At 36.7% G+C, this 25423-nt stretch overlaps 1 protein-coding gene across 4 annotated transcripts in view; it reads left to right on the top strand.

Annotated features, from left to right (window-relative positions):
* STRN3 (striatin 3) overlaps window positions 1–25423 on the top strand; it is a 104628-nt gene that overhangs the window by 32730 nt on the left and 46475 nt on the right. For all 4 annotated transcript variants that reach the window (XM_069559453.1, XM_069559451.1, XM_069559452.1 and 1 more), the window contains exons 2-5: window positions 11898–12001; window positions 12488–12561; window positions 20139–20220; window positions 23441–23614. In XM_069559453.1, coding sequence (XP_069415554.1) covers window positions 11898–12001; window positions 12488–12561; window positions 20139–20220; window positions 23441–23614 — 434 coding nt within the window. The remainder of the gene's footprint in view (window positions 1–11897; window positions 12002–12487; window positions 12562–20138; window positions 20221–23440; window positions 23615–25423) is intronic.

Genomic DNA, 25423 nt, shown 5'->3' with positions numbered 1-25423 from the left:
ACCCCTCCAACCCCCAGCAGCCATTAAGTCCATTCTCTAAAGTCTGTGAGTCTGTTTCTGGGTTTTGTTGGGTTTTTTGTTGATGTTGCTGTGAAGATTTTTTTTTAATTTGGTTTGTTTTTGTCTGTGCTGGGTCTCTTGTCTCTCTTGTTGTGGAGCATGGGCTCTAGAGCACATGGGGTTCAGTGGTTGTGATGCATGGGCTTAGTTGCCTGTGGCATGTGGAATCTTCCTGGACCACGGGCTGAACCCATGTCCCCTGCGTTGGCAGGTAGATTCTTTTTCTTTTTTTCTTTTCTTTTATTTTACTTTACAGTACTGTATTGGTTTTGCCATACATCAGCATGAATCCGCCACGGGTGTACACGTGTTCCCAATCCTGAACCTCCCTCCCACCTCCCTCCCTAGGCAGGCAGATTCTTAACGTCTGGACCGCCAGGGAAGTCCCAGCTCTATTTCTGTTTTGTAAATAAGTACATTTGTGTAGTGTCTTTGTAGATTCTGCATTTAAGGGATGTCATACGATGTTTCTGCTTCTCTATCTGACTTGCTTCACTCAGTATGACAATCTCTAGGTCCATCCATTGTTGCTGCAAACGGCATTATTTGATTCTTTTTAAAGTCTGAGAAATGCTTCATTGTGTATGTGTACCACATCTTTATCCTCTGTCAGTGGACATTTCGGTTGCTTCCATTTCTTGGCTGTTATAAACAGGGCTGTAATAGACAGTGGAGCGTGTGTATCCTTTCAGATCATGTTTTCCCTGAATGTATGCCCAGGAGTGGGCTTGCAGGCTCATAAGGTAGCAGCTCTATTTCTAGTATTTTAAGGAACCTCCATACTGTTCTCCATAATCATTGTACCAATTTATATTTCCACTAACAGTTTAGGAAGGTTCCCTTCTCTCCACACCCTGTAGCATTTATTGTTTGTGGATTTTTCTACTGGTGTGAGAGGTAATATCTCATTGTAGTTTTGATTTGCATTTCTCTAATAGCAATGTTGAATATCTTTTCATGTGCATCTTGGCTATCCTTGGAGAAATGTCTATTTAGGTCTTCTATCCATTTTTTGATTGAATTGTTAGTTTTGATCATATTAAACTTCATGAGCTGTCTGTAGACTTGGGAGATTTATCCCTTGTCGGTCACATCATTTGCAAATATTTTCTCCCAGTCTGTGGTTTTTTGGTTTATTTCCTTTGCTGTGCAAAAGCTTTAAGTAGATCCCATTTGCAAAAAGTTTTTAAATTAGTCAAGATGTCACTAAACATGTGCTTTTATTTTTTCTATGGAAAGAAAAAAAATTTTTTTAACTTATTTATGAATTTATTTGTTTGTCCATGCTGCACAGCTTGCAGGATCCCAGACCAGGTGTTGAACCTGGGCAATGACAGTGAAAATGCATAGTCTTGACTATTGTACTGCCAGTATGGTGGTGGTTTAGTGGCTAAATCATATCCGACTCTTGCGACCCCATGGGCTGTATCTAGCCTGCCAGGCTTCTCTGTCCATGCGATTTTCCAGGCAAGAATACTGGAGTGGGTTGCTGTTTCCTACTCCAGAGGATCTTCCCGACCCAGGGATCGAACCCTGCTCTGCTGCGCTGCAGGCAGATTCCTTACTGACTGACTGAGCCACCAGGGAAGCCCAAGGAGTTCCCTAAACACGTGTTTTTTTAAAAAGTCCATTAAAATGGTTTATGGTTTGAAGGGGTAAATTCTTCTGCTTATAGAAAATCTGCTTATACTTGGAGCTTTATGCTTTCAGATGTCAGATAAATGAGAATTTAATGAAATACAGATTTGATTGTTTAAAATTGGAAGTCTCTTATGCTTTAAACCAAATATTACCATGTAAAATTACTTTGGAATTTTAGAGGATGATTGTAGTATTTCTGTTAAATTTTGTATTAGACTCATTTATAAATAGCAGAGATTAAAAAACTACAAGTTTTATTTGCCTCTGGAAATCTTAGTATTTTGTGTTTCTCATTTCCTTGTAATTGTTAGCTATATATAAAATTGGAAAAGGTTTATTTTTACGAAAAATCTTACAGGCTATTGCAGGCACGCTTTTTTTGTTCATTTTTCTTGAAAAGATAGTATACTTTTTTAGTATCTTGTACAGTATACTTTTTGAGTGTACTGTACGTTAAGTGGGGACTGAGCGCTTGAATTTCAAGGGGGTTATACAAAAATTTCTGTGTAGTTCCAGTTCCTCAACACACTGAATCATGAATCTAAGTGTGTTTGTGTGTGTAAACTCTGGCCTCCTTGATATTTGTAATTAGCTGGTTTTTGAAACTTCTATAAATTACTAACTTTTCTGTATTCTGCATTCATATAAAATTCCGTGAGTCACCTGACTATACTTGTAGTTTGAATTATTTACAGCTGAACACGAATTAACCCCAAATATTTAAGTGCTTAGAACAGAATCACCTGTATAATCTGAGTTGCCCCTTAAAGGGAAGAAGGTACTAACATTTGTTGCTGCTGCTGCTGAGTCACTTCAGTCGTGTCCGACTCTGCGTGACCCCATAGACGGCAGCCCACCAGGCTCCGCCGTCCCTGGGATTCTCCAGGCAAGAACACTGGAGTGGGTTGCCATTTCCTTCTCTAGTGCATGACAGTGAAAAGTGAAAGTGAAGTTGCTCAGTTGTGTCCGACTCAGCGACCTCATGAGACCATACTATTTTAAATATTAACATTAGTTGCTGTAACCTGACTGTGTTCAGTTTTCTTCCATATCTAAAGTATTTAACACTTTTCAGTTCCTTATCTGTTAATTTGAGCTTAATGATGTTGTAGTTTCTAAATATTTGTTTTTTAATGAATTCTAAAGAATGTTTTAAAATCATTAGATAAAATCACCTATATCCAGTGTTTGCATTCAGTTTAAATATGGCTTAAAGTAAGAAAAATCTTACAATAAAATGTTTTGTTAAGTTTTTAAGTAAAATACTCTTATTTTAGAAACGTTGGAAACTACACTAACAAATAATTCAGGTTGATAGTATTTTAGCTGAGTCAGTGCTGGATGTTTTGCACTAGTGACCTCTAGTGGTCTCGAAATTTAAAAAAGTGCTGTGCTGTCAGTGTCAAAAATTTTTTTAGATTGATATGTGATAATTATATATTGATTGTTGGATAGCTCAGATGATAACACATAGACCCAGTGAGTACCTTGGGGTTTTGATAGAGATTTCACTGAACCTGTAGATCAGTTGGCTAGTATTGACATTTTAGTAATAGTCTTATAATTCACAAATGTGGAATGTGTTTACACTTATTTCTGTCTTTAATTTCATTCAGTGATACTTGTAGTTTTTATTTTAGCAGTCTTTCACCTTTTATAAGTGTTACATTAAGTATTTTGTTCTTTTTGGTGCTTTTGTAAATGGAATTGTCTTCATAATTTTCTTTCATTGATAGTGTATGGGAATGCTGTTGATTTTTGTGTGTTGACTGTGTCCTGGTATTTTGCTTAATTCGTAGTAACAGACTTGTGGAATCTTTTGGATTTGTTTCACATATAACATCTTCTGTACAGAGATAATTTTTCTTCTTCCTTTTTAACTTAGGTCCCTTTTATTTTCCTTGCTTCATTGTTCTGTGTATGACTTCTAGTTCTAAGTTGAACAAGAGCGTTAGAAGCAGACATCCTTGTTCTGATTTTTGAGTAGAGGCTTTCAGTCTTGGTATGATGTTCATTGTAGTTTTTCATAAATGGCTTTTATTATGTTGTGAGAGTTTCCTTTGTGTTCCTAGTTTTATTTACAGTTTTTTTTTTTTAATCAAGAAAAGGATGTTCAGTTGCATCAAATTCTTTTTTCTGTATCAGTTGAAATGGTCATTTTTTTTCCTCCTGTATTCTTTTCATGTAGTATTTTATATTTGTTGGTTTTCTTGTGTGGAACCATCCTTGCATTCCAGGGATAAATCTCTCTTGGTCATGATTTGTAATCTTTGTAATATGCTGCTGGATTTGATATACTGGTATTTTTTTGAGAATTTTTGCATTGGTATTTATACTGATCAGTGTCTGGTTTTCTTGCAGTGTTTTTTAACTTTGCCTTTTCAGGCAATATTGGCCTCATTGAACTAAGGAATGTCCCTTTAAAATTTTTGGAAATGTTTTAAAGATTCGTGTTAAATTTTTAAATGTTTGGTAGAATTCACTAGTAATGCAAAGACTTTCTTTGTAGGGAAATTTTGAATTATCAATTTAATCTTTTTATTATAGACCTTTTTCAGATTTTTTCTTTTCTTCATTATTCATTCTTGGTGAATTTTGTGTTTCTAGGTTACCCAGTTTGCTGGTTGGTGTACAGTTGTTTGTGGTACTTGTCTAATCCTTTTCATTTCTGTAGAATTGGTCGTAATGTACCCCCGCCTTTCATTTCTGAATTTAGTTGTGTGTGGGTATGTGTGTTTTTCCTTAGTCAACCCAGGTAATGGTTTGTGGATTTTGTTGATCTTTTTGAAGAACTAAGTTTGATTTTGTTGACTTATTTTTTTCTATTTTTCTCTTCTCCATTTTATTTCTATGCTTTAGTCTTTATTATTTCTTTCCTTCTGCTAGCTTTGGGTTTAGTTCATTTTTTGAATTTCTTAAAGTTTTCTTGTTGATTTTAGTTCTTTCTTGCTTCTTAACGTAAGCCTTTATAGCTAAAAGTTTTTCACTTAGCACTGCTTTTGCAGTGTCTCATAAGTTTTGGTAAGTCTTGTGTTTTTTATTTTCATTCCTAAGTATTTTTTAATATTCCTGATGATTTCTTTGTTTTATGAGTTATTTAAGAGTGTATTGTTTAATTTCCAAGGGTTTGTGGCTTTTTCAAGTTCTTTTTTCTGTTTTTGATTTCTAGCTTCATCTACTGTGATCATAAGAATTTAAATATATACTTATTTATTTGGCTTTGCTGGGTCTTCATTGGTGCATGAACTTTAGTTATGGCAAATGGGGGCTACTTCTAGCTGTGGTATGCTGGCTCCTCATTGCAGTGGCCTCTGTCACTGCCGAGCACCAGCTCTAGGGCATGTGAGCTTCAGGAGTTGCGGCACGTGGGCTTTCGTTGCCCTGTGACATGTGGAATCATCGTGGACAAGATATTGAAACTGTGTCCCTTGCAGTGGCAGGTGGATTCCTAACCACTGGACCACTGAGAGAGTCCCATAGGAAATATTTTTAATGCTATTTGTGTTCTTAAATTGATTAGGCTTGATTTGGTATTCTGATGTATGGTCTGTCTTTGAGAATATTTGAGAAGAATGTATTCTGCTCTTGTTGGATAGAGTGTTTCTTATATATCTGTTAGATCTCAGGTTTATTGAGTTGTTCAGGTCCTCTATTTCCTTATTTTCGGTCTTGTACTTCTATATGTTACTGAAGTGGAATATTGAAGACTCCAGCTATTATTCCCTAACTTTTTCTCCCTGTAATTCTGTCAGTTTTTGCATTACATATTTTGATGGAATCATTGGGTACATAAATATAATTGTTGTATTTTCTTATTGTCAGTTTAGTTGCCCAGTCATGTCTGACTCCTTGCGATCCCATGGACTGCAGCACGCCAGGCTTCCCTGTCCATCACCAACTCCTGGAGCTTCCTCAAACTCATATCCACCATGTCGGTGATGCCATCCAACCATTTCATCCTCTGTCATCCCCTTCTCCTCCCACCTTCAATCTTTCCCAGCATCAGGGTCTTTTCAAATGAGTCAGTTCTTTGCATCAGGTGGCCAGAGTATTGGAGTTTCAGCTTCAGCATCAGTCCTTCCAATGAATATTCAGGACTGATTTCCTTTAGGATTGACTGGTTGGATCTCCTTGCAGTCCAAGGGACTCTCAAGAGTCTTCTCCAACACCACAGTTAAAAAGCATCAATTCTTCGGCACTCAGCTTTCTTTATAGTCCAACTCTCATCCATACATGACTACTGGAAAAAACATAGCTTTGCCTAGACGGACCTTTGTTGGCAAAGTAATGTCTCTGCTTTTTAATATGTTGTCTGGTTGGTTATAGCTTTCCTTCTAAGGAGTAAGCGTCTTTTAATTTCATGGCTGCAATCACCATCTGCAGTGATTTTGGAGCCCAAGAAAATAAAATCTGTCACTGTTTCCATTGTTTCCCCATCTATTTGCCATGAAGTGATGGGACCGGATGCCATGATCTTAGTTTTCTTGTTGTATTGAACCTCTTATTAGTACATAGTGTTCTCTGTCTTTTGCAGCCTTTTATCGTTTAAGTCTGTTTTGTCTAATATCGGAAAGTTTGCAAACTTTAATAGTAAATATACTAGGCTTTGCAAGTCACATTGGGTCTGTGTTGCCTCTTCTAGTTTTTTTAAAACCATTTTTCACTTGGGATTGTCCAAAAGGTTGCCTGCTAGTCCCTGCTTTATCTTGAACAGAAAGTCTTTAATTGTAGTGGATTTATCTATCCTTTTCTTTATTGGCTGTGTTGGATCTTTGTTGTGGCAGACAGGGTCTTCATTGAGGCATGTGGGATTTTTTAGTTGTGACATGTGGGATCTAGTTCTCTGACCAGAGGTTGAACCCAGGCTCTTTGCATTGGGAGCACAGAGCCTTAGCCACTGGACCACCTGAGAAGGCCTTGGTGTCTTTATCTTATTCAAGAAATCTTTCCTTAATCTGAGATTATGAAGAGATACATCATAAAAAAACATTTGCTGGCACCTCATTTTATTGCACTTTGCAGATACTGCATTTTTTACATATTGGAGATTTATGACTACCCTTCCGTCAAGCAAGTCTGTTGACACCGTTTTCCCAATGCATCGCTCCTTTTATGTTTCTGAATATCACACTTTGGTAATTCTTGCAACCTTTCAAAGGCTTCATTATTAGCTTTTCTAATTCTGTACACACACTTTGGGAGTATATTGGAATTACATTAATTGTTTTGAATTATGTTAATTGTTTTGGTTAATGTGTGTGTGAAAATTTATATTTTCCAGTAGTGAGTTTGCTAGTCCATTTATCTTTTATGTCTCCATTAAAGTTTTAAACTTTTTGTTTAGAGATTTGTATATCTTTGGTTTATTACTAGGTACTTTTGGTTTTTGATGCTATTGTAAAGATGGTTTTTGCCGTTACTTTTTAAAAGGTTATTTGCAAAGATGATTCTATCAATGGTGCATCATGACATGTAAAAACAATTGAAAAATCTGTTGTCCTTGATCCTTTATTGCTGTTGTTATTCAGTTGCCAAGTCATGTCCGACTCTTCACAACCCCATGGACTGCAGCACACCAGGCTTCCCTGTCCCTCATAATCTCTTGGAGTTTGTCCGAATTCATGTCCATTGAATCAGTGATACTAATCCAACCATCTTATCCTCTGTTGCCCTCTTCTCCTTCTGCCTTCAATCTTTCCCAGCATCAGGGTTTTTTTCCAGTGAGTCAGCTAGCTATTTGTATCAGGTGGCCAAAGTATTGGAGCTTCAGCTTCAACATCAGTCCTTCCAATGAATATTCAGGACTGAATTCCTTTAGGATGGACTGGTTGGATCTCCTTGCAGTCCAAGGGATCTCAAGAGTCTTTTCCAACACCACAGTTCAAAAGCATCAATTCTTTAGCACTCTGCCTTCTTTATTGTCCAGCTCTCACATCCGTACATGACTCTCACGTCCATACATGAGCACTGGAAAAACCATAGCCTTGACTAGATGGACCTTTGTTGGCAAAGTAATGTCTCTGCTTTTGAATATGCTGTCTAGGTTGGTCATAACTTTCCTTCCAAGGAGTCAGCATCTTTTAATTTCATGGCTGCAGTCACCATCTGCAGTGATTTTGGAGCCCCCAAAAATAGTCTGACACTGTTTCCCCATCTATTTCCCAAGAAGTGATGGGACCAGATGCCATGATCTTTGTTTTCTGAATGTTGAGCTTTAAGCCAACTTTTTCACTCTCTTCTTTCACGTTCATCAAGAGGCTTTTTAGCTCCTTTTCACTTTCTGCCATAAGGGTGGTGTCATCTACATATCTGAGGTTATTGATATTTCTCCCGGCAATCTTGATTCCAGCTTGTGTTTCTTCCAGTCCAGCGTTTCTCATGATGTACTCTGCATAGAAGTTAAATAAGCAGGGTGACAAGATACAGCCTTGACGTACTCCTTTTCCTCTTTGGAACCAGTCTGTTGTTCCATGTCCAGTTCTAACTGTTCCTTCCTGACCTGCATATAGGTTTCTCAAGAGGCAGATCAGGTGGTCTGGTATTCCCATGTCTTTCAGAATTTTCCACAGTTTATTGTGATACACGCAGTCAAAGGCTTTGGCATAGTCAATAAAGCAGAAATAGATGTTTTCCTGGAACTCTCTTGCTTTTTCCATGATCCAGCGGATGTTGGCAATTTGATGTCTGGTTCTTCTGCCTTTTCTAAAACCAGCTTGCATATCTGGAAGTTCACGGTTCACGTATTGCTGAAGCCTGGCTTGGAGAATTTTGAGCATTACTTTACTAGCGTGTGAGATGAGTGCAATTGTGCAGTAGTTTGAGCATTCTTTGGCATTGCCTTTCTTTGGCATTGGAATGAAAACTGACCTTTTCCAGTCCTGTGGCCACTGCTGAGTTTTCCAAATTTGCTGGCATATTGAGTGCAGCACTTTCACGGCATCATCTTTCAGGATTTGAAATAGCTCAACTGGAATTCTATCTCCTCCACTAGCTTTGTTAATAGTGATGCTTTCTAAGGCCCACTTGACTTCACATTCTAGGATGTCTGGCTCTAGATGAGTGATCACAGCATCATGATTATCTTGTTTGTGAAGATCTTTTTTGTACAGTTCTTCTGTGTATTCTTGCCACCTCTTCCTAATATCTTCTGCTTCTGTTAGGTCCATACCATTTCTGTCCTTTGTCGAGCCCATCTTTGCATGAAATGTTCGCTTGGTATCTCTAATTCTCTTGAAGAGATCTCTAGTCTTTCCCATTCTATTGTTTTCCTCTATTTCTTTGCATTGATCCTTTACCAAATGCCAAATCTGTTATTTAATTGGTCATTATTATCACTAAGACATTACCTTTATCTTTTTAGTCTGTACAGATTGTAAGGTCAGTTCCAATAGTTATGTCTTTTCCATCATTAATCTGTTTTTTTACCCCCCTCTTCATGTTTTTTGAGTTAAACTATGTCCTTTTAAGGTTTCTGAATTTTAATGAATTCTTAACCATTTTGTTGTCTTGTGTCTTTCTAAATTATCCCCTTTTGGCTCCTGTTCAGAAACTGCTTTGGTGTGCCTGTTATTTTACATGATTGGTGCTGCTTTGTTTCATTTATTGGATTCTCTAGGTATGGATGATTTTTTAATACCAAAATTCCAAAAAAAGATTTTTTAAAGTTTTCAGTGCCTGTTTCAACCTGAAAATCTCCAGTTACTCCTTATTAAGAAGTAGAACAAAATGAATTTCATTCATCATCTGGTGCTAATTGTAAAATACTTCTGAGATCTGGAATTTGGAGTCACTATAGTACGTGATTCATATTTTTTTGTCCTAAGCCAATGCAGAAGAAAACCTTCAATCAGAAATTCTTGATTCTGTATAATGAAATAGACATATTTTACCTTTGCTTCATAGCTTAAAAGAGTTTGAAGTGCTGCTTTTCTCTTATGGATCTTAGACTATTACTAGGTTTTGAATCTTTATCATTCTCCTAGATCTTTATTTTTGTTTTGAAACTTGCATTTAGACTGTATGTTATATAGCTGCGTATCATTTTCAGGTCTTCTGGAGTTGTGGGCGATTTTACTCAATTTTCCCAAACTTAATGTGTTAAATCATCCCGATGAGTTCATTTGTTATGATTCTGTGTTCACTGAAACTTTAAAAAAAAAAAACTTCTTAAATTAACCATAATTTAGGTTATTGAGTAGCTTACTTTCCATTAATGAAGAAATACATCTATGGGTCATCTCAGCAAAACTATGAAAGTTAATTTTATTGCATGCATATTTGTAACAGGAAATACCTCATTCAGATGCCAGTCTTATTAATCATAACACTCTTTAATGTGGGTAATTAAAGGAGGCTGACCTTCTGGGAAGGGCCAGAAAAAGATGGAGACTTGTCTCTCTAAGGAAATAAGGCAATTAAAAGGGAAAAAAAATTCACTGTAGAAAAATGATGGTAGAAAGTAACGATGTTGTTAAACATATAACTTCAGTTGTTAGGTTGGTACAAGAAGTAATTGCAGAAAATAATTACTGTTTTGCATTCTTGAACTTTACCATTGATATTGGAATACATTCTTAAATGTGATTATATTATACGTCATTTTTTTCTTATTAATGACTCATTACTTGCTGTTTATTTTATATGTGCTTTAGACTAGGGAATTGATGTTAGACAAAAAGCAAATTTGAATAATGTTCTTATTCAAGTTCACAATGATTGTAAAGCAGTGGAGACAGCTCACAACATCATCAATGCATTTGGCCCAGGAACTGCTAATGAAGGTACAGTGCAATGGTGGTACAAGAAGCTTTGCAAAGGAAATTAGAGCCTTGAAAATAAGGAGTGCAGTGGCTGGCCATTGAAAGTTTACAAGACCAATTGAGAGGATCATCAAAGCTGATCCTCTTACAGCTACACAAGATGTTGTTGAAGAAGTCAGTGTCGACCATTCTACAGTCATTCAAAATTTGAAGCAAATTGGAAAAGTGAAAAACCTTGATAAATGGGTGCCTCACTAGTTAACCAGAAATTTTAAAAATTGTCCTTTTGAAGTGTTGTCTTCTCTTATTCTACTCAACAACAAACCATTTCTTAATCAGATTATGACCTGTGATGAAAAGTGATTTTGTATGACAGCTGCCAACAGTCAGCTCAGTGGTTGGATCAAGAAGAAGCTCCAAAGCACTTCCCAAAGCCAAACTTGCACCAAAAAAGATCATGTCACTGTTTGGTGGGCTGCTGGCTGACTGGTCCACAACAGCTTTCTGAATCCCAGTGAAACCATTACATTTGAGAAATATGCTCAGCAGATTGATGAGATACACAGAAATCTGCATCACCTGCAGCCAGCATTGGTCAAGAGAAAGGGCCCAGTTCTTCTCCACAACAACACCTGAACGCATGTCACACAGCCCATGCATCAAAAGTTCAGTGTCTTGGGCTGTGAAGTTTTGGCTCACTCACCTGATCTCTTGCCAACCAACTACCACTTCTTACAGCATCTTGACAGTCTTGCAGAAAAAATGCTTTCCAAGAGTTTGTTGAATCTTGAAGCTCAGGTTTTTATGGTACAGGAATAAACAAACATATCTGTCATTTGCAAAAATGTGTTGATTGTAATGGTTCCTATTTTGGTTAATGAAGATTTGTTTTAGCCTAGTTATAATGATTTTAATTTCTGGGTCCAAAGCCACAATTACTTTTTCACCAACCTAATACTTGTGATACTTTGGATAATTGTTTCAAGAGTTGAAAGATTTTGAAGTGTGGTGGTCAGAAAGGGGAAGATTATAAATTTTTAAATGTTTCATGAAAGAAATGCTTTTGAGGTAGTATGACTTTTAAAAACAACCAGTATGTAATTTGAGGAAAAACGTGAATATGATAACTTTCTGTTCTTTGTAACTTGTTTGTTAGGAATTAGGTATAATTTTTACATGTAAAATTTCCTTTTAAAATTACGTGAAATTTGTTAGTAGTAGAGACCATACGGATTATATGTAAATAGCTAATTTATAGTTATCTTTATTTTAAAGTGACTATTTTCTAACAAAGAAAGTTTGATCAACTACTTCTATGAATTTTAAATCTTGCTATAAATGAATAAAAGTGCAGAATTTTATCTTTATTGCTTTCCTTTTTTCAATTTCCTGTGTATAGTTAAAAAGTAAAAATAAATGCACTTTTTATATTTTTAGGCTCGGATAGCATTTTTGCAAGGAGAAAGAAAAGGTCAAGAAAACTTGAAGAAGGATTTAGTAAGAAGAATAAAGATGTTAGAGTATGCATTAAAACAAGAAAGGTAGGTGTCCCTTATTTTCTTGTATGAATAAAATAAAAGTAAAACAATATTATTCTCAAGTTATTTTACAGTGTATTTGAAAACTGTCTGAAAGATACAAAGATTTGCCCAAAATAAAGGATGATACTTTGATTTGATCCTTATATGGCAAAAGAAAAAAGATTAAAATCTTTAAATTGAAGTAATATTCTTTATTGTAGAGTCTAAGTTTTGGGGGGTTTTTGCTTTTTTGTAAACAAATTAGGAAAAATTTATCTTTACTTGGGTGTGTATCTTATTTGGATAATTAATCTTTTTTTTTTCCTTGTACGTGCAGTATATTTTTTCCCTCTAACTTCTTTTGCACTAAAGTTTAAAGAAACTTGACATTCGTATGCTTTTTTAGTTTGTCATTGAAAAAAATATATACCAGTAGTTATTAAACTGTGTAGAAAGAAAAATAAAACTTTTTTTTTTTCTTTCAACAATTTATTATTAAATTTTCAGGGCAAAATATCACAAATTAAAATATGGCACAGAACTGAACCAAGGTGACTTGAAAATGCCAACCTTTGAATCAGGTAAACTTGATTCTTCTGTTAATCTCTGCCCTCCATCCCCTCCATTCTAGAAAAACTGGTTTAAGCTCACTTTTGGTAACAGACATGTTCTCTTTTCCTCCATTTTGCTTTGATAGCATTGGTTACTTATATTATAATGCTTTTTAGAATTTGAGGGAAAATAAAAAGTTAATAAAAGTTTCATCTACCTCCTCATTAATCCTGAGGTTATTTGTCTTATTTTTCTTGTTTTGAAACCTGTGTAAAACTGGGTGTATTTTTGGTCACAATTAGAAGTGAAAGGGAATGAGTAACTCTCTGTACCACCTATAGGCAATTTTTGTTTGATTCTACTTAAACTTGTGTGTGTTAGTTGCTCAGTTGTGTCCGACTCTTTGAGACCCCATGGACTGTGGCCCACCACATTCCTCTGTCCATAGAATTTTCCAGGCGAGAATACCAGAGTGGATTGCCCTTCCCTTCTCCAGGGATCATCCCAACCCAGGAATTGAACTCTCATCTCCTGCATTGCAGGCAGATTCTTTCCTGTCTGAGCCACCAGGAAACCCCTACATAAACTTAATTTTGTGCCATTTAAAAGTTAACTTTTCCTAGAGATGCCGTGATTAACTTGGTTTAGTCCTAAAGAAATTGGAAGTTTGAATTTGGGAACAGTGGAGGCAGCCAGATAAAGATAACGAGAAGGAAAACGTTTTCTCCAGTTGACCTTGCTCTTTACTAAAATAGTGAGTGTAAGAGCAGAATGTGATGAACAATTATGCAGGGAAGAGAAAAGCTGGATATAAGAAAAGGCTAACAGTTCAGTGTTAATTTTAGGGTTCCATATGATTACAGTTTGAGTAGACTAAAAGTTTAATAAGGAACAAATCTTTTGATTTATATAATACTGGGAAATATTACTATAATTTTCTGATATATATAGAGAGCCCATTTATATATGCACTTTGCTAGTGCAAGCAAACTGAATTCTATACTGTTCTTGACTGCTGGTTACTAAGATAAAGAAAAAATATGTCTTCATTTGAATATACAGATTTTCTTCTTGTATAGTTGCCTTGTTGTTGTTTAGTCTCTCAGTCATATCCAAGTCTTTTGTGACACCGTGGATTGAGCTCACCAGGCTCCTCTGCCCATGGGATTTCCCAGGCAAGAATATTGGAGTGGGTTGCCATTTCCTACTCCAGAGGATCTTCCTGACCCAGAGGTCAGACCTGCATATTCTGTAAGTCTCCTGCATATTCTGAAAGTCTCCTCCATTATAGGTGGATTCTTTATCACTGAGCCACCAGGAAAGTTATAGTTGCTTTCATAGCTAGTAAAGTTAAAGCATATTTAATAGGGAAAATAAGAAAAGTGTTGAGTTTTTATTTTTACAATTAAATGTTATAGATTTGTAAAAATTTAGCTAATTGGCTTTTACTTTAATATTAAGTACTTAAAAAAACTTGGCAGAAACACCCTATATGTACAGTCAGTCTGCAGTTGATTTATTTTGAGGTCTTCTCCGCTTACCAGTTTTAGTACCACACTGTATCTTCCTGTCTTCCTTGATGGCTCAGATACTAAAGAACCTGCCTGCAGTGCAGTCAACCCATGTTCAATCCCTGAGTTGGGAAGATCCCCTGGAGAAGGGAATGGCAACCTAGTCCAGTATTGTTGAAGAAATCCATGGACAGAGGAGCCTAGCAGGCTATATATAGTTCATGGGGTCACAGAGTCAGACACAACTGAGTGACTAACAGAGACACACACACTTATTTTCCTAGTTGTTGTCATATATAAAATTAAGAGAGCAAGATAGTAGTGGCATGAATTTCCTTTGATCTGGCTTTTAAGGGGTTATGAAGACTCACTGATGAGTCAGGGACAAGATGACGTCTTCCTTGGAGAAGCAACAGTAAGTGATATAAGATGTGAAGCCTGTATATTTTCAGGATTACTTTCTTTACTATAGCAGTCCTCCATAGTTTGAGGGAGTACAGTGGTTCACCACAGAGGAAGCCTGATGCCTTCACAGCTTTCCTGTAACTCATTTTTTTTCTAATACGGCTAGAGTAGTCAGAAAATAAGCAGTCACTTTCTTTTTTGTTTTGCCTGTGCTGTGTTGTGTGGCTTGCAGGATTAGTTCCCCAACCAGGTATTGATCCTGGGCCCTGGCAGTGGAAGCGCTGAGTCCTAGCCAATTCCCTGGAGTGCCAGGAAATCCCCTGCTTTCTATAACTTGAGGACTGTTCTCCTCACTTGGTCTGTGTAAATGTGAAGAGGCTAGTTGCAGCCCCATTGTTCCTAGAGCTAAAAATCACAGTTAGCTAACTGGTTTTGGTGCAAGTTTGTATAAAGTCATTAGCAGATAATCTCTCCTGCCCACAGCAGCTATAGGATAAAGACACATCTGTTTTTATCTGTATAAAGTGAAACTGGCTCAGTCGTATCTGACTCTTTGCAATCCCATAGACTATACAGTCCATAGAATTCTCCAGGCCAGAATAATAGCGTGAGTATCCTTTCCCTTCTGAAGGGGACCTTCCCAATGTAAACTTAACTATTAAAACTTCCTTAAATTGAAGAATAAAATAGCATCCAAGTATTTTATTTATAGGAGCCACAATGATAACATTATTTTTACTGATGTAGAAAAGCTACTCAGGATGTTTAGTGGAAGACAGACAAAGGAATGGACAAAAATACACCATGCCAACAACAGGACAAAATTCTTTATGTCAAAGTATAGATAGAGATAAACATTGAATCATTATTGCCTTTTTTATACTTAAAATGTTAAAGGAAGATGTACAAAATATTGTTTTGAAAGAAGTACAAGATGTGTGTGTTTCTATGTACTTGTCCAAGTAATACCAATACATATATCCTAAACTTAACCCTATAAAAGAATGTGTATCCAGTTCTGTAAAGAACTCCTATTTCCCTCCATTTTGGGGAAAAATCTACAACGGTAGAAATAGGGACAAAAAGACTTGAAAAGTCACTAATAAAAGAAATGGCCAGTAAGTATATGAAATGATGCTCAAATGTATTAGTTATTGAGGAAGTGCAACTTAAAACCACAATACATTACCTATCAAAATGGTGAAAAGAGAAAAAAATGTCTTTTTTTTCAGTGTTGCTGAGGGTGTGGATCAGCCAGGAATTTTGCACCTACTGGTAATTGGAATTCTAAATTGATAAAACTGCTCTGAAAGTGATGTCAATACAAATAGCCCCCACTGTCCAAAAGTAAAACATTCCCATTCATAAGCCAAGGTGACACAAGGCAAAGGTGTAATTTACCTTTGGACACATCTTGTTAATGGTGCACAAAATAAATTGGAAGATAAAGCATAGACGTGGGGCTTAATAATGGAGCTTGGTGGTGCCTCTCTTGCTGCTTGTGGGTGCGTGCTGCCATTTTTCAACAGCTTACTGAAAAACAAATGCTGAAGAGGCTGGTTTTTTTCCTAACCTTTTTTCATAAAAAGTGAAAAAGGTCTCTGAATTTTTTTTTTTTCAGTTAGGCTAGTGAAAACAGGTATTACATGCAGGTCCTTCAAAAAAGTGATGTGAGAGCTTTGCTGGTGGTCTAGTTGGTGAGAATCTGCCTGCCAATGTGCAGGGGTCTTGGGTCCCATCCCTGGTCTGGCAAATTACCACATGCTGCACAGCTGTGGAGAAGGCAATGGCACCCCACTCCAGTACTCTTGCCTGGAAGATCCCATGGACGGAGAAGCCTGGTAGGCTGCAGTCCATGGGGTCGCTAAGAGTTGGACACGACTGAGTGACTTCACTTTCACTTTTCACTTTCATGCACTGGAGAGGGCAATGGCAACCCACTCCAGTGTTCTTGCCTGGAGAATCCCAGGGACGGGGGAGCCTGATGGGCTGCACTATGGGGTCGCACAGAGTTGGACACAACTGAAGCAACTTAGCAGCAGCAGCAACACAGCTGCTGAGCCTGTGAGCCACAATTACTGAGCCCCCAGACTGCAGCTACTGAAACCCATGCACCTATGGCCTGTGTTCTGCAACAAGAGAAGCCCGAGCACCACAGTGAAGAGTAGCCCCCACTCGCTGCAACTAGAGAAAGCCTGTCCGTGTACAGTGATCAAGACCCAGACCAACCAGAAGTAAATCTTTAAACAAGAAAAAAAGTGAAGTGACATAAAGCTTTGAAAAGTGGAAGATAACTGTATTGCTAAAGGGAACACAAGCATGTCCTGTGGTACAGTAATTCTACTCCTTGAAATGTTCATCACAAGGCTTGTATAAGAATGTTCATAGTATTATTACTTTTAATAGTAAAAGACTGGAAACAACTCATGTTCTCTATTGATAGGATAGATAAGTAAATTGTGGTATTTTAGTGTAAGAAAATGTTATTTAGCAAGAAAAGTAAATAAATTATAATCAAACGGATGGTTAAATAGTATCAGTGACTCAGTGGACATGAATTTGAGCAAACGCCAGGAGATAAGATAGGACAGGGAAGCCTGCCATGCTGCAGTCCTTGGAGTTGCAGAGTCGGCCACAACTTAGCAACTGAACAACAACAACAAACCTGACAGCTTCCACTTTTTCCCCTTCTGTTTGCCATGAAGTGAAGGGACCAGATGCTGTGATTTTAGTTTTTTGATGTTGAGTTTCAAGCCAGTTTTTTCACTCTCTCCTTTGACTCTTCAGACCATGTAGTCAAGGCTGTGGTTTTTCCAGTAGTCAGGTACAGATGTGAGAGTTGGACCATAAAGAAGGCTGAGTACTAAAGAATTGATGCTTTTGTGCTGGAGAAGACTCTTGAGCCACCCTTGGGTTGCAAGGAGATCAAACCAGTCAGTCCTGAAGGAAATCAACCCTAAATATTCACTGGAAGAACTGATGCTAAAGCTATAATACTTTGACCACCTGATGTGAAGAGCTGATTCATTGTAAAAGATCCAACTCATTGTAAAAGACCCTGATGCTGGGAAAGATTGAAGGCAAAAGGAGAAAGGGGAGAACAAGATGGTTAGATTGTGTCACTGACTAGTGGACATGAATTTGAGCAAATTCTGGGAGATAGTGGAGGATGGAGGAGCCTGGCATGCTGCAGTTGATGGAGTTGCAAAGAGTTGGACAGAACTTAGCAAATGAACAGAAAACTTGACAACATGAGTGGGTCACATAAAATTTTAAAACTGATATAAATGGTTTCATGTATATCAAATTCAAAAGTTAACCTGTGCTGAGAAACCAGGGTAGTGTTGATACTTTCTAAGGAGTATATAGTGAGTTGGAAAAGGGCATGATGAAAGTTTTCTGGAGTGCTGAGGCTGTATATTGTCACCCTGCGTATTTAACTTATATGCAGAGTACATCATGAGGAATGCTAGGCTGGAAGAAGCACAAGCTGGAATCAGGATTGCTAGGAGAAATATCAGTAACCTCAGATATGTAGATGATACCACCCTTATGGCAGAAGGTGAAGAAGAACTAGAGAGCCTCTTGATGAAAGTGAAAGAGGAGAGTGAAAAAGTTGGCTTAAAGCTCAACATTCAGAAAATGAAGATCATGGCATCTGGTCCCATCACTTCATGGGAAATAGATGTGGAAACAGTGTCAGACTTTATCAGCCATGAAATTAAAAGACACTTACTCCTTGGAAGGAAAGTTATGACCAACCTAGATAGCGTATTAAAAAGCAGAGACATTTGCCAACAAAGGTCCATCTAGTCAAGGCATGGTTTTTCCTGTGGTCATGTATGGATGCCAGAGTTGGACTGTGAAGAGGGCTGAGTGCCGAAGAATTGATGCTTTTGAACTGTGGTGTTGGAGAAGACTCTTGAGAGTCCCTTGGACTGCAAGGAGATCCAACCAGTCCATTCTAAAGATCAGTCCCAGGTGTTCTTTGGAAGGAATGATGCTAAAGCCGAAACTCCAGTACTTTGGCCACCTCATGCAAAGAGTTGACTCATTGGAAAAGACTCTGATGCTCGGAGGGATTCGGGGCAGGAGGAGAAGGGGACAACAGAGGATGAGATGGCTGGATGGCATCACTGACTCGATGGACGTTAGTTTGAGTGAACTCCGGGAGTTGGTGATGGGCATGGAGGCCTGGTGTGCTGCAGTTCAGGGGGTTGCAAAGAGTCGGACACGACTGAGCGACTAAACTGAACTGAACTGATTGTGTTTTGTTTCTTAATCTTGGTACTGGTTACATGGGTATGTTCAAAAATTCATTGAACTATATATGCTTGGGTGTACTTCAAGAATATCCTTTAGCAACAGTGAAAACTGGAGCCAAATCTCAACATTAAGGGACTGGTTAAGTAGGTGTATACTTTCTATAGAAAATTATATAATTATGTGATGTTAATCTATATTTATTGCGATAAAGTGTTTAAGGTCTATTAGGTGTTAAAAGCAGCTTGTAGTGCAGTTCAGATCATGCCTTTTTTTTAATGAGAGGAGAAGCTCACCTATGTTATCTTCAGATGGAAAATATGGAATAAGAGAATCTCAAATATTAACACTCTCAGTGATGGGATTTGACTCAGTTACATTCTTTTTTAAAATGTGTTCTTTTGGCCAATGATTTTATGTTATATGTGATTTAAAAATAAAATGGTGTAAGTGGGAAAAAGTCATAAAAAATGGGGGCTATAAGAAGGAGATAATTCTAGAAATTATAAATATTTCTATATATAGGGGAAGAATGAGAGGGTACTAATAATGGGTTGTTAGGGGTAGAGAAGTTATGCCTTCAAAGAATATTTGAATTCCTGCCAGTAGAGTTCACATGACTCTGAGGAGTCTAGGAGACTAATGACAGCAAGCCATGGTAGGAGTTCATTCACTGTGAGTGCTTGTCATGTATGGCCCTATATTCATGCTTTATCTTCATTTTTATAATGGGAAATTACAGGAAAATATTTCTGTATCATTAGTGCCAATAAAGTTTTAAGAACCACTCTGGAGAAGCTTGTTAAGAAGTTAACTCATCTGAAGTTATGCTGTTCATTAAACTCTTTTTTAATGTATACACTTTGTTACCTGAGAATAAAATATGACTTTTTACATACAGGAAAAATGTTTTCTGGTTTAACTTTTAGTTCTAAAAGTGAAACAGACTGTATTGAGTCTTGTACATAGACTTAGCATCTACTGATACAAACTGTATGTTGCTCATTATATTTATATATATAATCATACACACACACACCTGATTTCGTAACAGTGTTGATTTATGTAAATAGTAAATATTTTTAATTTCAGAAGCATTCAAATTAGCAGAATTCTGGTAGTTAAAAAATGGAATTTAATAATATTTCAAATCCTGGGCTTTTGTTTTTTTAATTTCTTATAGTTAATATACACTTGGCTTTTCCCAATTTTAAAACAAGGAGAATGGTGCTTAAGTGTTTGGGCTGTCAGGATAAACACTTAAAATGAATAACCCACAGTAAACACTTAAGTTAATTTTCTTATATCCTTTGTAAAATATTTTGCTATATTTTTGTGGGACTTTATGATAACTTCGGCAGCGTTATCAGGAGTTGAAGTAACATGTATGAAACTTGTCTTGTTTTGTTGTTGTTATTAATTTTCAGAAGAAACCAAAGACACAGAGGCTCCCACAGCACCTCAGAATAGCCAGTTAACGTGGAAGCAAGGCAGACAACTGTTAAGACAGTGAGTAATGCTTCATTTTCAGCTTTAAGGATTTAGGTATGAAAGTGTTTACTTAGTCAGTTGGCAAGTGAAAATTATTTAATGATAGTGGGACAATGTGTATAGCTCTCATATTGTTTCTTTTTTGTTTTGTTAGATTTTGAATCTTTTTAAAGTTTGCATCCTCTGAATGTTTCTTTAAACATTTCTCAGAATGATCTTACTTTCTTATTTGTAAAATAGAATGTCAGAAACAATTGAGGATTCATACTTACAGATACACTCATTACTCTCACTGCAAAATTCACATATTTGGTTTTAAGGGAGATTGTGACTGGTTTAGAGAAGGAATTTATCTGGTTGTCAGAAACTTTTCAGCACTGGCTTCCTTACTAAATTTACTTGAATTTTTGAGGAACATTATTGATGTTTTAGTTCTTTGGTGTGTTAGAAGTACTTCTGTGGCAAATCTTTTTACTGTTTATCAACTAGAATAAGTAAAACAAAAATTTATTTGTTCTTTTCCCTTGTGTTTTGAAAACTTTGGTACTTGAATGCAACTGAAATCTTAGGTAATTTGTAATTGTTCACCCTTCTCAACCCTAGATATCTTTATCTTTGCTTCAGTAACCCAGTAAAGTGTGGTCAGACCCTTGGTCGTCTTATAACCTATAACTGTTCTACCTCTGGAATGATCTGACAGTTCGTATTCCACTTCTCTTAATCTGGTTCCCCTGTTATTTGCCCTCTGATCTGATCTTGACTGCCCCATTTTCCATATCTCCTCTACCAGTGGTCGGTTTGAATTTGTTTTTTTCTTGTGGTAGGGTTTTTTATTTCTTTTTGTTACTTTGTTAGCTCCTACTTTGACCCCATGATCCTTTACCCTTTTGCCAGTACCCTTAGCTTTCTTGCTACCCACGTGTCACTTTAGTATACCTACCTGCAGGATTTCAGCCCTAGTGCTGTCATACTATCTGTTGCTTCTGTTTCTAATTAATTTTTGGAAAAAAGTCATAGAATTGTGTGAATGCCATTACACATGCATGGTTTTCTGTCCAAACATTTCATGGAGCCTTTTTCCACATCCCTTGTCGTCTCTTGCTCCTGTTGCCCTCAGTTTGCCCTCCTAAACTTGCACTGCATCTCCACCCATTCTTCCTTACTCTCATTAGAGCACCTTAGGTTCTACTTCACTGAAAATACAAAGGCTATCAGGTGAGAACTCTTCACTTCTTGCTTTTTTTCCCTGTAAATGTATTTAAACCTCGTATTTATAATCTCAGTTTCTAATGTTCTATTCAAAGAAATTTTTATCAATCTGAACTCTTGGTGACTAAAATTCAGGTTTTAATAAAAACAGGTTATTGCTTGGAAGGATGCCAGAGTAGCCAGCTGAGTTAAGGGAAGTGCTGGTTGCCTAAGAGTTGGGAACACAGGAGCTGGAGCATCACTGGAGGACTTCTCAGGGAGTGGGGCGTCCAGGATGTGATCTTAAACTCTTTGGTGTTCTGCTCCTCTGTGTGTCAGCTTTATTCTTTTCTCCTGAAAACCGCTTCTCTCCAGATGACAGAGGATCCCTTGTTTTATTCAGAATACTTTCTGAGGATTAAATTTGTCTTCACTTGATTGAATAACTACCAAGTCAGTTGTTTTTACCTGGTTTGTTTTGGATTTTGATGGCCTGTTAAGACCACATGGTTAGAATGTGGAGGTTTTTTTCTTTCCTCCAAAAGAAGATCACATTTTTTTAGAAGAGTTGGATGGTTCTAGGGAGAACAGGTATGCAGAATTTCTCTCATAAATGTCTAATCCCATCGTCTGGCTTTATAGTCTTATCTCTTCTTACCTTTCTCTAAAAATAGTTTATGTGAATAGTCTTCCTTGTTCATTCCTCAGCTAGTTTTCCATTTTCGTATTTCCCTGAAGCTTCTATCACAAACATATTTATGAGACCCTTTTGTTCATTTGACCCTTTGGAAATACTTGACATAAACTCCTCATTTCTTTTTGAAACTTGGTTTTTCTCACTTTCATGAAATTACTCTTTGCTGTTTATTTTTACCCTAACTTCTCGTATTCTTTGCTGTAATTTTTCTTTGTGGTTTTCTTACTTTTCCAGTACTTTAGCTGTTTTTGTCCCCAAGCTTTCTGTTTTTATTTATGCTTTTTCTCTGGGTAACTTCATTTAAATTCATGACTTCAAATATCACCAAACACTAATGACTCCCAAATCTGTACACCCAGTCCATTCTTTTGTGAGCTTTTGACCTTTCTTATCACTGTACCTAATAAATGTTATCACTTTGATAGATACTACATGATTATTTGATGAGTACCCTGTAAAACCAGATTCTGGCCCATTATTATTCATTTTACTGAGTAGAATCACCATTCAGTCATCTCAGCTAGAAACCTGAAAAGTTTCCAAAATTCTCACCTTAATATACTGCTGTATCTACTTTTGTGGCAAGTTATTTGGATTTTATCTTATTTTTCTCACATTTTTTTTCTCTTCTCCAGTTTTAGTTCTTGCTGTGTTAGTGTCCTAACCAGTCTCCCTGTCTTTAGCTTTCACTTTAAAATCTTTTGTTATTTTGTCAGTAATATATAAGGCTTCTTTTTAACATCTTCCCTTAGCCTGTCAAATATCAGTACTTTGGTAAGAAATTTTAAAATTTGTCACACAAGCTCATTCATTACCCATTATCTGTATTTTAAGTCTCATAGTAGGTCCTTGTAGGTAACCTGGTTTAGCTAAGAAGGAAAGTTGGAAAACCACAGGTCCATAGGACTGCAATGAGATCTTAGATCTTAGAAGGAGAACTGAACTATCTATTAACCTCTCACTAAGAGCCAAGCTTTCAAGGTGGCCTATCATTGTTCAGAGGTTTAATTCTATTCATCTTTTACAACTTCCTGGATTTTTTTTTTTCTTCTATTTTGAGTAATATATATGTCGGCTCCTAAAAGGTTTAGAGCTTTTTAGGCGTTAGGATGATTGGCTCTTAATTAGTATTAGCCATCTATATGCTTTCTCAATTAAATTTTGGTTTGTAATCAGCCCTTTAAAAAAAAAAAAACTGGAACTAGTCTATAGAGAAGAAAGGTATTAGGGAAAGGAAGAGTATATTTTAGAGGATTATGGATTTTTCTAAAATCTTTTGATGTAATTTTTATTTAACAAGTTTGCAGGTATTAGCAAATTATGGGATTTAATATTTTTAATTTTCTCTTATAGATATCTTCAGGAAGTAGGTTATACAGATACAATATTAGATGTACGGTCTCAGCGGGTAAGATCATTACTTGGACTGTCCAATTCAGAACCAAATGGATCAGTAGAGACAAAGAATTTAGAACAGATCCTGAATGGAGGTGAATCTCCTAAGCAAAAAGGACAAGATATCAAAAGGTATGGACTATACTTACTTGTTGTTGCTCAATCGCTGAGTTGTGTCCAACTTTTTGCAACTCCATGGATTGCACTACGCCAGGTTTCCCTGTCCTTCACTGTCTCCTGGAGCTTGCTCAAACTCATGTTCTTTGTGTCATTGATGCCATCCGCATTCTCATCCTCTGTTGCCCCCTTCTCCTCCTGCCCTCAATCTTTCCCAGCATCAGAATGTTTTCCACCGAGTCGACTCTTGGCAGCAGGTGGCCAAAGTACTGGAGCTTCAGCATCAGTTCTTCCATTGAATATTCAGGATTGGTTTCCTTTAGGAAAGACTGTTTTAATCTCCTTGCTATCTAAGGGACTCTCAAGAGTCTTCTCCAGCACCACAATTTGAAAGCATCAATTCTTCAGTGCAGAGGTTAACATTATTTGTATAACAGGTATTATGAATCTCTTTAGCTTTTTGTTACTACTGTTAACAAATTTTAAAGCATGCAGAGGCTCATCCTTGGTGGTCCAGTAGCTAAATCTCCACTATCCCAATGCAGGGGGCCTTGGGATTGATCCCTAGTCAGGGAACTAGATCCCACATGCCACAACAAAGAGTTTGCATGCTGCAGCTAAGCCCTGGCACAGCCAAATAAATAAATAGATGTTTTTAAAAGAAATGTGTAAAAATTTAAAAAAAGTTCTGCAAAAAAGAAGCATGTAAAGTTTAGATTTAAGGTGTTTTTTCCTAAATGGCATCATGGACAAATAAACTTTTTATTTAGGCACTTTTTAAATTTATGTATCTTGAAGTTTTGAAGCCAAGAGAATGACTGAATTATCTCTGAAATAAGTGCAAAATTAAAACTTGAGAATGATTTCCTGTAGTTCAGAGTTATTTTGAACACCTTGATTTTTGTTAGAGTGTTTTGAATAAATTTTAATACTACTCTGATTAGAATAGTAATGATTGTTCAGTCACTGTTGTGAAAGAAACAAGACTCTGCATTGTGTTTGGGCTCAGAAAGCTACCAGATCTAATTTAAACTTTTAATGTCTTTATTAAGATACAATTCACCTGCCATAAATTTCACCCATTAAAGGATATAAATTTAACAGTTTTTAGAGTATTCACAAAGTTATTCAGCCATCACCATAATCTAAGTTTTGAAAATTTTCATTGCTCCGTAAAGAAACCTTGTACTCATTAGCTGCCACTCCCCATCTTTCCTTTATACCTCTCACTCACCAGTCCTAGGCAACCATTAACCTACTTTGTCTCTGTAGATTTGCCTATTCTAGATATTTTATGTAAATGGTTATTTTGTGAGTAGCTACTTCCCGTTAGCATAGAGTTTTTAAAATCCATGTTACAGCGTGTGTCAGTAACTCATTTCTTTCATTGCCAAGTAATACTCTTTTCTGTGGATATATAACATTTTGTTTATCTATTCTTTGTCCAACTAATGGCCTTTTCCATTGATTCCACATTTTGGAGTAATGAATAATGCTGCTTTGAACATCAGTCTGGAAATGTGGACATGTGTTTTCAGGTCTCTTGGGTTTATACCTAGGAGTTGAATTGCTAAGTCATACAATAACTCTGTGTTTACCTTTTTGGTGAATTTCCAAATTCTTTTCCAAAGTGGCTGGGCTGTTGTACATTACCACCAGAAATGTATAAGAATTCCAGTTTCTCTACATTCTCATCAACACGTCTACCAGATATACTTTTGATTCTAGTACAGATATAATAAATGCAAGTAGTCAAGCAAGTGGAACTTTTTTCATTTTCTACCATTAGATATTACCTTGAATTTCATAGGTCGGAAGGACAAA

Source organism: Ovis canadensis, chromosome 18 (genome assembly GCF_042477335.2).
Source record: "Ovis canadensis isolate MfBH-ARS-UI-01 breed Bighorn chromosome 18, ARS-UI_OviCan_v2, whole genome shotgun sequence".
NCBI lineage: Eukaryota > Metazoa > Chordata > Mammalia > Artiodactyla > Bovidae > Ovis > Ovis canadensis.
This window is presented reverse-complemented; position numbering and strand designations above follow the sequence as displayed.